General features: G+C 40.3%; 1 protein-coding gene across 1 annotated transcript in view; it reads right to left on the bottom strand.

Moving 5' to 3' along the window:
• STK31 (serine/threonine kinase 31) overlaps positions 1-12,124 on the bottom strand; it is a 39,453-nt gene extending 27,329 nt beyond the window's left edge. The window contains 9 exon segments of the mRNA XM_009983315.2: positions 1,347-1,506; positions 2,363-2,478; positions 4,390-4,558; positions 6,414-6,769; positions 8,494-8,652; positions 9,399-9,473; positions 10,390-10,488; positions 11,957-12,009; positions 12,097-12,124. Of these exon segments, the coding sequence (XP_009981617.2) occupies positions 1,347-1,506; positions 2,363-2,478; positions 4,390-4,558; positions 6,414-6,769; positions 8,494-8,652; positions 9,399-9,473; positions 10,390-10,488; positions 11,957-12,009; positions 12,097-12,124 (1,215 nt within the window).
• Positions 12,125-15,904: the final 3,780 nt, after the last annotated feature.

Below are 15,904 nucleotides of genomic sequence, written 5' to 3'. Positions count from 1 at the left end.
ACCAAAGCAACCACCTCCTCTACTGAATAAACACTTTGAGAATCCCCAGTCACACCACTGTATCTGCATCTGTCCTAACGCTTGTCCACATTAAAGAGTTTTCTTTCCCTCTATCCCCAGCCCGACTGAGTCAAAGTAAAACCAGACAAAAATTCAGAGGGGTGCAAAAACAAGTTCTGAGACAGCTTTGCTTTACTTGTATGCTGTTGTTCAACAAGGCATATGGACCTGCTTGAGCTCAACCATCCCATGTAATCTCCAGAAAATTGCTAATGCTACTATTTCATGTAGGATCAGGAACTCACCCAAGCAAGGCTTGTGCTCTGGCTCCTGGGTACCTTGCAGTCTAGCTATTCTTCTACCCATTGCTCCCCTATACGAGATGCAAGACTAAAACGTCATCTGCTTATTAATGCATATCCTCATGTTGTCAAGTTCAAACATTTGACTTTCTTTTGTTTACTAAAAACTACTTCTTTTCACCTACAGCAATCCAAGGTATGCCATGCCCAAGATGTTTTAATACTTTTATCCGCACAAGCAACAACAGAACTTAACTTGGGTTCTCCTCACAGCTCATTATTTTCTAGTCCATTTCATGAGCTGTTAAATGCAGTGTAATACAGCAATACTTCTTAAGCAAACACGTTTAAAATGGTTTAGGTTATACTTGACACAGCCACAACACATTTGCTGTCATTCTCAGAGACGCACAGCTACCACCCCTTCACCGTCCCTTCCCTGCCTTACCCCAACGCCTATCACAGACCAGGGAACCTTCCCGTTCCCAAAAGCAGCATCGCTGCAGGAGACACACAGTACGCACCCATCCTTACCAATTCAGCCATGCTTATGCACTCAGGCATGGTTTTTCAATCTCTGGTTGCAGAGAAGTTGCACTAGATGGCAGCTTTCCTCTATGCAAGTCCCTCTTCCTATACCACCGCACTCGCATACGGCTCTTCCTGCACCTCCCCATACGAGGGAAGCATATACCAAGTAGCGGCACGCTGCTTTAACAAAAGGTTTTCAAGACACGCGGTGCAGCTGCACAGCTCAAGCAGCTTCTAAGTATTACAGAACAGAAACCTTTCAGCTACCATGTTCTGATTTCCTTATACTTCTTTACGAAATCAAGGGTGTCAAAAAGTCTAGGTTTAACACAAAAAATACCACTCCACAGGTACATCAGCTGTGGCAAAGGCTGCAAAGCCTCCATGTTATCTAACAAAAGACAAGATGTTTCCAGGTGGTGCTCATGCTATCTGGCTAAACTTACAAAATTAATACTCTCGTCAGTAGCTGTTAAATTATAGCTCTTGAGAAAAAAAATAATTTCAACCTACCACATTTCTGCATAACTGAATCCTCTCTTGAGCCAAGTCGTACTCTGTCCAAGTCTTCTGCAATTTTTCCAAGGAACACGGAACAGTGATGCATCCTTCTGTAACTGCTTTTATGGCTTGTGAGAGTTGATTCCAAAACTGACTGTTCTTATTTGTGCGTCTAAGTTGTACAGAGGAAATGACATTTTTCCAGGATTTCTTTTCCAGAACTTAAGCAATTTAAAAATCAATGCTATTCAGACCCCTTGAATATAGGGATTTTGACATAGCACCTGCCATGTTAATAAGGTAGTTTCATTCAAAAGGTACCAGCAGCAATTTGTCTCATTCAGCTGTTAAATCTTTTTTTGAGGAAGGAAGAAGGGCCAAGAATGCCTTCATTATACCTCGTACTGATGAGGCTGTACGTGGAAATTCTCTCCTGCTTTTAATTCCCCTTGTCCTCTTTCCTCCCTTGCTTTTTGGTTTGTTTTTTTTTTTTTTTTACTCATCTTCCACAAACAGTTGCACCAATATATATATTCCTTTCTAAAGGAGCTGATGGTCATTTCTATTTCAAGTCTTCTTCCCACTGAACTTTTGTCCCTTCTTTTCAAACTAGATGATTAATTTGGGCCACTCAAAGAGATGCATCTCTCACAGCAATACAGATACCCAAAGAACTCTGACTACTCGGTGACTTTTAACTACTAGCTGCATTTACTAATTAGCATCTTCCTTGAAGATGGAATTGAAAGCTCTTCTTGCAAAAGCTATAGTAAAGGAATAGACCTGAAACAAAGTCATCTGATAAACACTGAGAAGCAGGCAACACAAATTCCAGCATGAGCTTCCAAAAGCTCAAGTTTCAGTCTTGCTTTTGGGAAACTCCCCTCTGTATACAACACTACATTTTTCTTAGAAAATTAACAAAACAAAAAAGCATGTATGACTTCAAGAGATAAAACAGGGCAATGATAAATAATACTATTTTAGGAAAAAAAAAAAAAAACACACCGCAACAAAACAAAGCATACCTAACTTCTTTCAGTGTCTTCACCTTAGCAGCCAAACTTCTCATTTTCGTTCCAATGTAAGTATGTAGGGCTTCCTCAAAACTTTCAGCAGTTTTCCTGGATGCTTCCTTCTCTCTCTGAATTATTTATCATTTTTAGAGCAGCATTTCAACAAAGAGAGGAAAAGATAGATCAATAGTCACAACAGCCATCCAGGGTTACTAACACGCAGACCACAATTTAGGCTTTTGAAAACTCGAGATAAACACACACATGCATGCACACACCCCCACAGAGCTGGCCCTCTTTGAAACACTAACAAAACGCCTAAAAGACCTACAAACCAATGAGAATAATTTTATTTTCTTTAATAGCCTCTTAAAGGTTAATGGCTCATTTCCTTCCTCTCATTTCAGCAGCGATGTGCTCAAGTGTATTTCTTCAATTACTCCCCATTTGCTAGCAAGTCTTCAGACAACATGGAATTTTTTTTCTTTCCTTGATGAAAAATTCCTACCCATTAGTTCAGGGAAATCAAGTCAAAACGGTGCAGCAAAACAAGAATCCTCACTGTATGTACAACCATCTGACCTTCCTACAAGGAATAGTCTTAAGACAAAATAAGGAATATTCTTGACTCAAAAAAAGCCCATACATCACGTCAGGCTATATACCTCAAGAGGCAACCTAAATTTAAAAGCTCTTGCTGCCGCACCACAGAGATGCTTTTATAAACTTCACTTTAAGCAATGAAACACAGTCTTTAAATTTGTTAGCCTTTCAGACTTGCTACACATTATGTTAAAAAACCAAAAACATCAACAACCAACAACAAACAAAAACATTAAAGGATTTTAGTTTTGTATTCACAGATGAGCATCCAAAGTCTCATGACTGCAGTGGTTTTTTAAATATCCCTCAAAGTCACCACCACACATCACTCTTCTAGAGCAAATCACTGCCTACCATAGCGCTTTTAGCAGTTTACTTGCATTCAACACAAAAGAGTAATTAAAATTTGTAGAAAAGAGTGGGTTTTTTTTTAAAAATCATCAGATTACAGATATGACAGGCTTCTAAGAATTCATTGCATTCATTTATTTTTTCTTAGCTGCAGACATATATTCTGTTGCTTGTTAACTGAGTTTACACAGAAGTGCACAAACATTATGTCTTCAGTTGATGGAGGGTCTTTGCAATGACAGGTTACTATATGTAGAAACATAGGTGTTCTAGGTAGAGTTAATCAAATAGCAAAGCTGGTTATGAGTAATTTCATTGTCCAAGAAAGAAAAATGAAACAGCTGTGTGGAAGTTCAGGTTTGGGGGTGTCAAAGCAATTTACACAATGGCAGATTTTCCTTTCATATCTGTAGAGATAAGTTTGCATAACATTTTTCTGAATTTATGCAAGTATCATTCCACCCAATCTCTTCTTACTACTGCTGTTTATCAAGCTTAAAACCATTCACAGCACTTTTAAGCCTATCAGTAACTCTTACTAAGTACTGTGCTTCTCAGATAGTGCCAGGAGATTCTCCTGGAAAGAAATATAAGCATCTTTTCTATTAAGCAGCAATTTAGGAAATAATAATTTTTATCCAGTTCTAAAACTCCACAGCTGCTATGATTCTGTGATGCTTAGGAATTTTCAGCCCAACACACAAAAAGCTCTTTTTCCCCTCTAAGTGAGGAAAAAAAAAGGCAAGGATTACATCCTTATATAAAAAGCATGTTTTAAACCACAAAGTGCAAAACTCCATGTTCAAACTGAACACCTTCATCCAAACCAGCAGTTGCACCAAGCGAGGTGGCAAGGGAGTACCTACACCATGAGAAGTTAGGGTCCAACCTGGACTGTGAAACGCGTGCTGACACACACTGACATCATCTCCCTGCAACAGGGCAGGACAAATCTTTGCTCAACCAGTGTAATCCTTCTGTATTCCAAACAACGGTGCACAGCTGAACTGCAGTACGATGAAATCGTAAGACACAAGTATTGTCAGAAACAAGAAGAGAAGAATCCTCTTTGCATTTCCACATACCTGAAGTTCAAGTTTCAGCTGTTGAACCTCCAGTTCTAGTTCCTTCTGCCTCTGCAAGTGCTTTACATTCTCCCTTCTGACAATTTCTTTCTCTTTGGACAGCTTCTGATCTGATATTATTTTTGCGAAGCTGTTGTCTGGCATGGAGGCAGAAGCTAGCTTTTTTTCCCTTTTAAAAATGAATTAAGATCAATTAATTAAAAAAAATCCACACTACACAATAAAACATAGTGTGTTCTTTCATGCTATTGTAATTTCAGTAATGACTACAGAACTCCACATCAAAAAGACTACAGAAGCACCTACAAAATCATGTTTTAATTCTTCAGAATTTGTATCCCTCTTCACATCAGTCTTTATAAAGACTGTTACAAAACATCAAGGGAAAAAAACATCATTTGAAGACCACTCTGTACTTGTTTTCACAGTCTCTAACTCAAAAGCCTTTCCCATACAAAAAAAAAAAATCCTATGATGCCACACTGCAGACCCAGAAAAGTCAAGGTCCATTGTAATTCCAATCTCCCATCTACTAAATAAGCCAAAGCACTTCAAGGTTAGTGTTTTGGATCTATACCCTACAAGTTGTAACGAAGAAGTGTGATGTGGAGCTGTCTGTCTCAGAGTACTGTGACAGTACTGTACAGTACCAAAGCTCCACCAGACCCCACATCAACTTCATCCTCATCTGCGTGGCTTTGGTTACATCCTAGCTTCTTTCTTTCTCAATTTCCTTTGCAGGCATACTACCCTAAAAATTCCTGCGATGTGCAAAAAGTTAAAGGACACCAGAACACACAGAAACGGAATAGAGAACCTGCTGGCTGCTTAGGCCAGTCAGAATAGCCTTGTACACAAAAGTATCTCAACACTGCACACCACAAAAAAAAAAGGAAAGAAAAAAGGCTATTTTTTTAAAATCTGACTCAGAAAACAGTGTAGATCAGAGTATTGAAATCATTCAGGATGAGGTACTTTACTATAAATTCAGACTTTTTTGAAGAGCATCTCATTTCATATTAGTATTTAGCAGCACAGACTTACCTAAATGCTCTAATTGTAAAACAGATTTGGATACCATACTGGTATGTGGAAGGGCATGCCTTCAGGTGACTCATTAAAACATTCGAGAAGCTCAAATTATGGACCGCTAGCAAATTCTAAACAAGTTTTTTTGGAGAACATTACTTCTTACGCCATTTCAACTTTCTGAATGCCAAGTACCATCTTTCCCACCCACAAACATTTTTCTAAGCAGCTTGTTACCATGGTAATCCTAGCAACTGTAGGACAAGTCTCTTTAAAAAGATTTCTGACAACAACTGTAACTGCCAACTTACCACCACCTCTCGTCAATATAATTACAAGTTGCAGAGACGCCGTTATCCCCTAAAGCTTACTTCAAACTGTGATTGCTGGCTTTATTTCCTATAAGCAAACACTGTTACATTCCTACACAAATAAATCACAAAAACGTTTGTTCTTCTAGGTAAGTGTACTTTTACACTCCACATTTGTGTCCAGTGAGTTTTTAAGAGAGGTAAATAAACAGGGTTAGCTACAAAAAGTCTCCAAGACAAGCATATGGAAATTTCACAGATGCTAAAACGAACATCACTGCATTGCCTATCACAGTAAAATCTGCCAGAGGCCTGATGTCCTGCAACTTTCACTTTCAACAAAGCTTTCCGGTATCTTCTCCTCCGCTTACCTGCTGCTACTCGTTCTTTCTTTTACAAAATCTTGCACTAAGACATGAACAGTCTTATGAACAGTCTGCCTCTGAGGAAGAACAGTTTTCTACTGTTTAATGTCCTAATTACCACCACTACAGCACTGCACACACACACACAGACTCAAACATACTGCCCTTCCTTTGAGTACCAGTAGTACTTGATGCTGGAAAGACAGAAACTGAACTTCATATTTCAGATACTCAATTCCCCTTCCATCTTCCCACATCCCAGCAACTAAGCTAATGAGATCACTCATACAAAGTTTTCTGTGACATCCCACTGCCTTACTTTACGGCAAACATATGGTTTCCAGTAAAATTTTGATTCCTTCCACTGACAGCTGCTTGGTCAAAGCGCCCTCTCGGGATGCTGTACAGCGCACGACTAGGCCGACTTGCCCTCAGTGGAACCAAAACGTTCATCTTCTGATGCTGGTTTTGCACAACATCTAATTTTCTCTCTTCTGCATCTTTAGTGTTTCCTGGAGATGTGCATTTTTCAGCAAACCCTGCCTTGGCCACCTCTTCTCCAATATCTATTTCTCCATATTCTGCCTGGGCAATAAGGGTACCATCCTCGTGCTTGGCTTTGTGACGTATTTTTATTTCTTTTTCAAAAACTAGGCTGCTCAAGAACTTCTTCCCCTGTAAAACAAAAATACAGTGAAATTCTGTATTGGATACTCTCAACACTTTTAGCTGAAATCGTACATCTTTTGACTAAGAAAGAGGACATGCTTAAGGCTAAAACCCAAAATGCTGCACAAGTAAAGCTGATGTTTAACATGTTTATTCTGAAACAATGCTCTATTTGTACAACCACAACTGTACCTGATCTAATCACTGCCAATGCCAGACTGGACTTAACACCAATAGTTCTCCCTCAACATTTGGCTTTGAAGAATTCAGTATCATTTATAAGTGACAGAAGTCCAAAATCCCATCAACTTTCAATATAAGTTGGCATCAGGTTATTCAAGTCTTTTAGAGGATACTAGACCAACTACGTAACAGTATTATACAAAATAAAATGAAACAAACATTTTAATTATTATATTGTTTAATAGCCTTTCAGCACTATTCCAGTCCAGAAGTTGAAATAGAACAGTCACGAATTATTATATGTATCTACCTTATGGATAGATTTCCATATGAAGGGAATATGGATAGATTTCCTTACTGAAACTACTCATTTAGAAACTGGGAAATGCCAGAATTGGCAGCTATCAAAGAAAAACAGCTTTGAAAGACTAGGGAATGCACTCAAGACCTTCACAAGACATCTGGGATAAAGTTATCTTTTATTAAAAGGGTTTTTTTGGTGCTCCACCACTTCTGAAAACAAGCTGGTTTTGCTGAAAATTAAGAATGAAAAGAGTGGGGTCAGGAAAGCTACACAAAGTAAGTAAATAAAGCTTTACCTCATGCAGCAAGAGTTAAAAACAAACAAAAAAAAAACCCCACACCACCACCACACAGAACAACACACAAACCAAAACTCCAGGGAACTGAGTACAGAGATTTTCACGTGTCTCAGGTAATCACATTAAGCAAGGGCAACAGGACCACAGGGAGGAGACCGTACACAAGGGGTCTCGGGTTCTCTTCTAAATGATAGAGGGATATGAGAAGGAAAGTAGGATAGCTGCTTCCCGTCTCCTCCTCCAGCAACTGCTGCTCCCAAGCCACCGGCTGGTGAAGCAAGGGCAGTGCCAGTGCCAAGTCTCCAAGAAGTATGCCATCAAGACCATAAGCGGTGTCCTGGAAAGGGAGACTGTTGCTAGCAAAACTCAACAAATGGTCACCAGTGCCACTCAAGAAGGCTCAAAGCCTTTACCCGTCCTGTAGGCATCGGCTTCTGAGCCTTTCAACATTCGTTTTTGGCCAGGGATGACAGGGTTCCTACCACTCACATTCACCTGCTATTCTCCCTCCTGACCAAAAGTTTGTACAGTACTCAGGCACACGGCATTCAAGCAGTTCATAGATGTAAGTGACTTTATTGCAGGTTCTGTGACCAAGGGAGGCATTTTCCCTCTGAAGGGAAGGAGACAGAGGTACTTTGTTTCTTCAGCACCCGAAAAGAACTCGAATCCGTCAGAAATAGATGTGAGGCTCTGAAGATGGCAAAAGCATACTCTAAAAAAAAAAAAAAATCACCCCTCAGCACCACCTGAACCATTTCTGACAAAACCGTTTTAGTTTCTAGAGTATGCTCAGGGTAACAGATCACAGTCCTTCCCAGCCTGTCCTGCTTTCACAGTCAAACATCCAGCCCTTAGAAGACTGCTCCTGGTGACACTGTGCTGATATTTGACAGCATCTGCTACAGATCCCATCATCTAAATGCTTCAAAATCTGTTACTCACCTCGTTAAACATGTTTAAGTTCTGGCCAGCTGGTATCTGTAGTCCCCAGAGTCTGTACTTCTTGGCAACACTCGGACATTGCAAGTTTGGTGGAATTTCAACTATGTCTGATCTATTCAGCACCTCAGAATTTCCATAGTCAATGTATAATACCTGACACTGCAACAGTAATATAAGTCAGCAGAGGTTACAGAAGCCTCCTATAGAAATATGCACTGACAGCTACTAGAATATAAGCCTTTTAACACGTGTGCATGTTGCAGAGATCAGAAACTTCCATACTAAACCTAGACACCCTTTAGAGGGAGGAACCAAGTTAGAGAAATCTATTATATTGGCACCTCTCTAAAAGGTTAGCGACAAAATTTTTAAGTAACAAAACAGACCTTTGCTGGCAATTTTTTTTTCCTAAGGGCTACAGTTAAGAAGCAATACAGATTTTCTTCAATGGACAGATATGCAATCTAATGTTTCCATGCCAACCAGCCTGTCTAGAAATTATCATTTTAAATAGAAACTACTAGCTTTCTGTATCAGACACCTAACGCTGATTAACAGCTCTTTCAGGCCATTTGCATCAGTGCTAACATGTCACACAAAGGTTGCCAGTTCACCACTCTGAAGTTTTGAAATTAAATTACATTGCTTAACAACATTAACCACCACTTGTGAATCTTTTTATCAAGAGATACAAACAGCATTTCGCAAGTACATCACGCTTTGCCAGTCTTTTCATCAGCATTTTTCAAAATTACAGATCACTTAAATCTGTGTCCCACAGGTATATTCACTGTTTTTAAATGCATTCGCACAGCAAGTTTCAAAAAGAGGAGTTGCATGTATTCCTATCATCCTGCATGTGGAACTGATAGATCATTAAAGACTTTCAAAAAAACGGTTCCTACCTTTTCATCGTTGATCACTTGCTGTACCACGCATCTGTACCAACATTTATCTTCAGAAAAATAGCCACAATAAATCTGGAAATTAGGAAAAAAATAACAAAAATAGCATTCTGAAAATACAAGCATACTTCAAAAAGCTATTTGTAATACATTACAAGTCTTATTCTCACACTCCTATAATTATCCTATAAGCAGTATGAAAAAGTAATGCATTTGATATCCTCTCTCTCAAAACAATATATGCTAAACATAATCCTCTACTCTAAAAACAATAGCTCAAAGAAAATTCTGGAACTAGAGAAACACCAACATTTTACACAGCAGAGTCCCATGGCTTTTCTGTTAATGTGTTGCTACAACATTTTATTGACACTGACTTAGTAAACCCAACAAAGGAACAAGTCAGTCACAACACAAACACGCTGGGTTTGCTGTTGGTGTGCTTTCTTCCTTTTTAAGAGGAATGCAGAAGGCCATTTACCTGCACACACAAATCGTTTTATTTAAATCTTACTTTGCAATAAGCCATTAGTAGTACACACACAAAAACGTAAGTTGCCATCATTCTCTGCATGCTTGTCATAGAACTGCTATTAAATATGTTCTTGTTATCTTAAGAGTACTTTGTCCAGCGCATTTAACATCGCAGGTTTTTCTAAGATCTTCCGCGCTTCTTGAGATGAAGCAATGAAAAAGAATTCAGTGTTCTGTATATTACCTTCTTGTAGTGTTTCTGGAGCGTTAAAAGAAAAAACACCACACTTACGTCCGCATAATTTAACTGAAGTCTGAACTGCAGAAAGATTTAAACTTGCTCACACAAAATAAGCATTTTCTTTAGGAGAGCCAACCGCTCTTAAAAGAGATCTTAAGAGAATATAACTCACAGCATAATCAAAGATCAAGAAAATACCTAAGAAAAGGGTTGCACAGAATTAAGGCTTTTACATCCAGGTGAAAAACAAACTCCACGTGAACACAACCTACTTACCTTACTAAGATGAGGTTTGCCAAAAACTGCATCAGCCTGAGGACAAGCTTCTGCCAGCGCACAATTTAATTCCAAGAGGTCATTATATCTACTGACATTCTAAGAAGTGTGGAGAGACGGTATGAGTTATTAACTGTCACTTTTAATAAATGCTTGGTGACTTGCAACAGCCAAAAATTAAATCAAAACAGTTCCATTGCTGTTGAGACAAGTAATGCCCCACCTTAAGCTTTCAATCTTTATGATTTTAGTTGCATTTGTAAGCCTGCTCTCATTTTCTTCCAAAAATAAATGAAATGGATCAGGGGCAGGTAACTTACCCCACAGAAATAGTTTGCAACGAATGTTTTTAACAGTTTAATTACCAGTTTCTGCAAGCAGTATGCAGATTACTTATCAATCCCTCCTCACAAGTTTTAGTATGTATTTGATGTTCTTTTTCTTTCTCTCCTTAACACAAGGAGACAACAGCTCTGGCATAGCCCTTGTTCTCTTTACAGGCAAGCTTTGGGTTCTGGTTTGGCTAGAGAAGCAGTGTCTTTCCAGTTACAACTTGGTATCTGAATCACTGTAAAACTGGGTCAATTCCAGTAACATGGCATTTATTAGACAACATTCTGCTCATAATTCAAACGAAAGGATCCAGAGTTCAGAGCAGGAAAGAAAACTCTAGTGCAATTAAATATTTTCTTAACCTTCGAAGAACACTCCTAAGGTTTGTACCTTACAGTATTAAGAACACTGTGACTGAGTCTCAGAATACCAGGGTAAGAACCTAAAGGAGAACTACCTATGACTATTACATCTAAAAATCTCTGTATTAGGAGTTATTCCATAAACAGAAAGAGTAAAGTGTGGTCCTCATCCTCACATTCCTACTAAGTACATGACAAGCAACACTACCTCCTCCAACTGGCTCAAAGCTACACAGGTTTTGATTAATCTGCACACATCAGTTAGAGAGCAGACCAACTAGAAAAAGGCAAGCTTTGGTACTCCTTCTGCATTCTTCCCTCTTCCTGCTGCACAACTCCAACTTCACACCCCCACTAATGAAAATTACTCATTGTTTTGGGGTTTTTATTTTTCCTCACTCCCCTTGTCCAAAATCCTCCTGCCCATCTACACAATACTGGAAAGACTGAAAAGGACCTTGCATATTTGAACCATTCCCATGTCATGCTTCGCTGAAACTGTCTCACATGCTCAGCTATTAAAGGGTAGGGGACCCACCCTCAGCAGGCTCCAACTGCCTCCCTCCTACAGTATTATTCTTCAGTCAACAGCAAATATTTTAACCCTCCATTTTTTAGTATACTGAATATTCAAGAAAACCTAGATACAATTCAAATGGATGGATGAACAATCCTTTTTGACATTACGGAAAAGAATAACTGATTTCAGTTTAAAAGGGAACAATAATACCTGCAATTCTTAGGTCCCAGTTAACTTCATTTTCTCCAACATCAAACGTTATCATTTATTCTCACTTCTACAGAAACTTGCTGGGGCGGGGGGGGGGAAGGGCTAAAATTAAAATCAAAATCAAGTAGTTCTCTGAATTCACCTGTGCCCAAAATGTTACCGCATCTTCAACATGGCAGCCCACAACATCTTCAACTTGAGAGAGAGTAAAGAAAAAAAAAAAATTATTCTCAAGTGTAAGATTACAGGTGTTTGTTTGTTTTAAAAGCCACCTCACATTACCTTCGCTACACTCTGTGTCTCCATCCATCGCAGCAGGCTCTGAAACACTACAAGATATCTGTAGTTAAAAGAGAAATTAAAGGCCCGCGGTGCGCCGACGCACACGCGGCCCACGCGACTCCTCCCCACCCTCAACACCCCACGGGTGCGCGGCTTGGCGGGCTCCTGCTCTCCTGGCGCCTCACCCCCACGCTCTTCCTCAGCCCTTCTCCCGGCCAAGCCAGGGGCACCCAGTTCGCTCCTGGAAAACGCTTTTTTACGCGAGGAAGCGCCACAAAGCTCACGTGGCCGCGACTTCCCGCCAGAAGAACAGGGCTCCCGCCTCCCCGCGCAGCCCCGCGTCCCCTGGGAAGCCTCGGCGGACCGGCCTCCCCTCGGCGGACCGGCGTCCCCTCGGCGGACCGGCCTCGGCGCTACCTCAGGCGAGCGGGCCGACTCCGACCGACAGACCCCGCCGCAGCCGCCGCATGTGCTGGCCTCACCGCACCGTTCCCGCCGCCGGCCCCGCGCATGCGCCCGCCGCGCCCAGCCCCGACTCCTTTAGCCCTGCCCCGGGCCCCCGCCGGCGGCCGCCCGCGCGGGCGGTGCCCCTGCTCCCTCAGTGGGGCGCGGGAGCAGCGGGAGCCCCGGCAGGGGCGTGGGCCTCAGGTGTTTTGTGCAAACCCGTAAGTGTCATGGTATGGCCGGGTGCGTCCTTCCCCACGCAAAAGGGCGGCGATCAGCGCACGCCGATCCTGCTTTTGGAGCTCCAGCGAAACAGCCGCGGGAAGGCTCCTGCATTGGCGGCAGCCTCCGCGCCGGCCTCGACAGACCGTTTGAACGTGCTCATCCGGTTCCCCTGGTGCCATGTGTCCGTGCTCATCTTTTGGTTTCACAAACGGCGATTGGCAATTTTCCTGTCTTATTTAACATAAAAAGGAAAACCGAGGAAGCCACGAGCGAGGCAGGAGTGCCAGTGTCACACCGGCGACATCTTAGGCTTGGCTCCAGGCCCTTCCCTAGGGAGGTAACTGAAGGAGTACATGCGCTGAGTGCTCAGCCGGGGCTGACCAGCACAGGTACAGTGAATGTAAAATTAGGGCTAAAACCAGGGCAAAGCAAATAAAGATTTACTCTTCCAGAAAGGGCTCTAAAGCAAGAGTGGGCCTCTAGACAAAAGGAGTCTCTTTTTTAAAAAAAAAAAAAAAAAAAAAAAAGGCAGGTACACCTGTGCAAGGTCTTTTAGACTGGAAAAGCTTTGTTGTTTTAAATTGCATTTATGCTAAGAAAAAATATTATCACTACCTGCAAAGTTGTCTCTTTCCTTAGGCTACATGGCTGTAACTAAACTACTGGGAGAGACTCCAGGGACATACAGACATGAGACCTGCAAACCGTTTAATATGCACAACATGCTGTGAAGACACTGACAACTTGACAAAGTAATTCCGCACGGATGCCGTTACTGGCTGTGCTGGCTGTGAATTCACACATCACATTCCCCTTCCTCCCAAACCTGAAACAGGCAGACGCATTTTATATTTATTATCAGAGACGCACAGAAGGGGAAGGAGCCCCTTGCCTCCACTTAGGATCACTGACCAGTCTCCACTATCATAAATAACCAAGGTAGATCCAAGCCTTTTCATAGGATAATTAAAAACTAGTGAAAAAATGCTGTTCTACGCTCTAGGAGTGTTATAATAATGGCAAAATACTGATTTGAAAGCCAGCTATTTAAAAAATGAGTAGTGCTTAAGCATTGCCCAAGACCTACGCAATTAAGCTTTAACAGCTCAGAGCACTCCATGTGTGACAACAAATCATTTCTCCTATGCCAGATTCCTTGGATTAGAGTCAGAAACGGTTAATGTGTCTAGCTGAACGACAGATATACATCCACTAATAAATCATACAGATGAACCAATAACTTACCTGTCCCACGATACTATGCTCAAAGTTCATGACTGCTCTCAGGAAAACAAACCATCAACGGGTACATGTTAAACTGAGATCATTATTTAATGACCACTGTTAATGGCAAACATACTAGCATTTTGTCTCTGCTTTTACCTTTACAAGAATTTTCTTAATAGAAGTATAAAGAGATTTTTCAATAGAATTGAAGGTTGCAATTTCAATCTTACAAAATGATTAATTTTTTTTTAGGATAAAAATAATTTCAATTAAGTGCAAATTTCACTAAGACATGACATCAGTGTCTTGTTTTCACAGCTAGCAACATTATAAGAGATATTGTATGTGGTTTTTCATGTATAAATATGAATAAAAATTCTACAAAAATGTACTGCATTGAGTACCAAGAAGTCAAAAGTACGCCTTCTAGTAAGGAAAGTGAGTTTCTTTTACTTGGACATCACCAATATGGGCAAAAAATGTTTAGAATTTCTGAGCAGTATTTAACACAGTTGATATTTTTATGATCTCACCTGTTTTCCAACTAAAAAGAAATATCATTAAATAAATGTAATAACTTTTTTGTATAATTTAAGTGAAAATTCTAAATAAGTTTAAGCACAGAATAAAATTTTTAAAAATTTACTTTGATAAAACCAGTTCATGATGATCAAAGTACAGTTTAGTAAGACTGAATTTGGCAGAGCAAACATTTAAAACTAACAAGTATTTTTAAATCAAAATTTCAATAAAAGCTCAATACATTATTTCCTAAAAGTAAAAAGTTATCAGTATAAAAAGAAACACAAAATACGAGTTTTTTGTAACTGTTAAAACCTCTGTCTATGCTAATATTTTGCTGTGAGAAACCTCCTCTTTGAAATATATATATAGATTTCTGGAACTGCATTCCCTAATGGGTATAGCTACAGAGATAAGTATGGAAGTAGAACAAACTTCCGCTATTAAGCTTGTAATAATCTCTCTAAAGACTGTAATAAAAATATTTTTGTATGTTTATTTACCATTTATTTACTGATGTTATTTACACTCATGTGTTTATTGTAACTGTATTGTGAAATCCCCATTTACTGGGTATCTGTAGAAAAGATTGCTTATTAGGACCAGAAGAGAAAGCTCAAATTAATAATTTTATTTATTAAGTTAAAGCAGCATGTTACAGTGTGGAATTTAAAGGTAAAGGTACTTTTAAAACATTCGTTAGACACTTTGATATATTATGCATTTAAATTAAAGTAACAGATTACCCTCTCTGATTGGCGGCTGTAGTAATGGTGGTATAGCTCAGTAAATGGCCTTTTTTAATCTTTGAATTTGGGCAATTGAGCCTCCCATTCCCTTCTCACTCAGCTTCCGACCACCTCCATGAGTCATGGTACGACGTGCATGCTCTCCCCAGAACTCCCCTTCCACAGCTGGCATCTGAACAAAAAGCAAGTTGCCCGGCTCCAAAGGCATTCAGCATCACCTCTTTTCCTCTGCTGATCAGGCACATGGAGGCATCAGGCACACAGAGGCGTTCTGACGGGAATCAGAGCTTTGTCAGCTTCTCCCAACTCTTGCTATGAATTCTCAGTACACACATACCACCTGAAAAGCCTTCAGTCCAAGAGACATCTTCAAGTATTTTCAAGGACAAACCGACTTAGACCTCTCTGTTTTCAAAGGAGACGACAAATGCAGTTAGCTCAGGCTCTGCTTTTGCCTCTTAAACTGCAGTCTCTGCCAGTTACCGAGTTCTTGTTGTGCTGCTTCGCAGCTTTAAACCACCACAAAAAGTTACCTAATTTTAAATTTTTCTGTCCCCTACTTTTAACACAACGTATGCTGCCACAGCTATGAATATGGACAAAGAACACAAAAGCACATCTCCCTTCTTTGAGGGACTCAG

Source organism: Tauraco erythrolophus, chromosome 7, assembly GCF_009769465.1.
Source record: "Tauraco erythrolophus isolate bTauEry1 chromosome 7, bTauEry1.pri, whole genome shotgun sequence".
NCBI lineage: Eukaryota > Metazoa > Chordata > Aves > Musophagiformes > Musophagidae > Tauraco > Tauraco erythrolophus.
The sequence above is the reverse complement of the archived record's forward strand: the minus strand, read 5'-3'. Positions and strand labels throughout refer to the sequence as shown.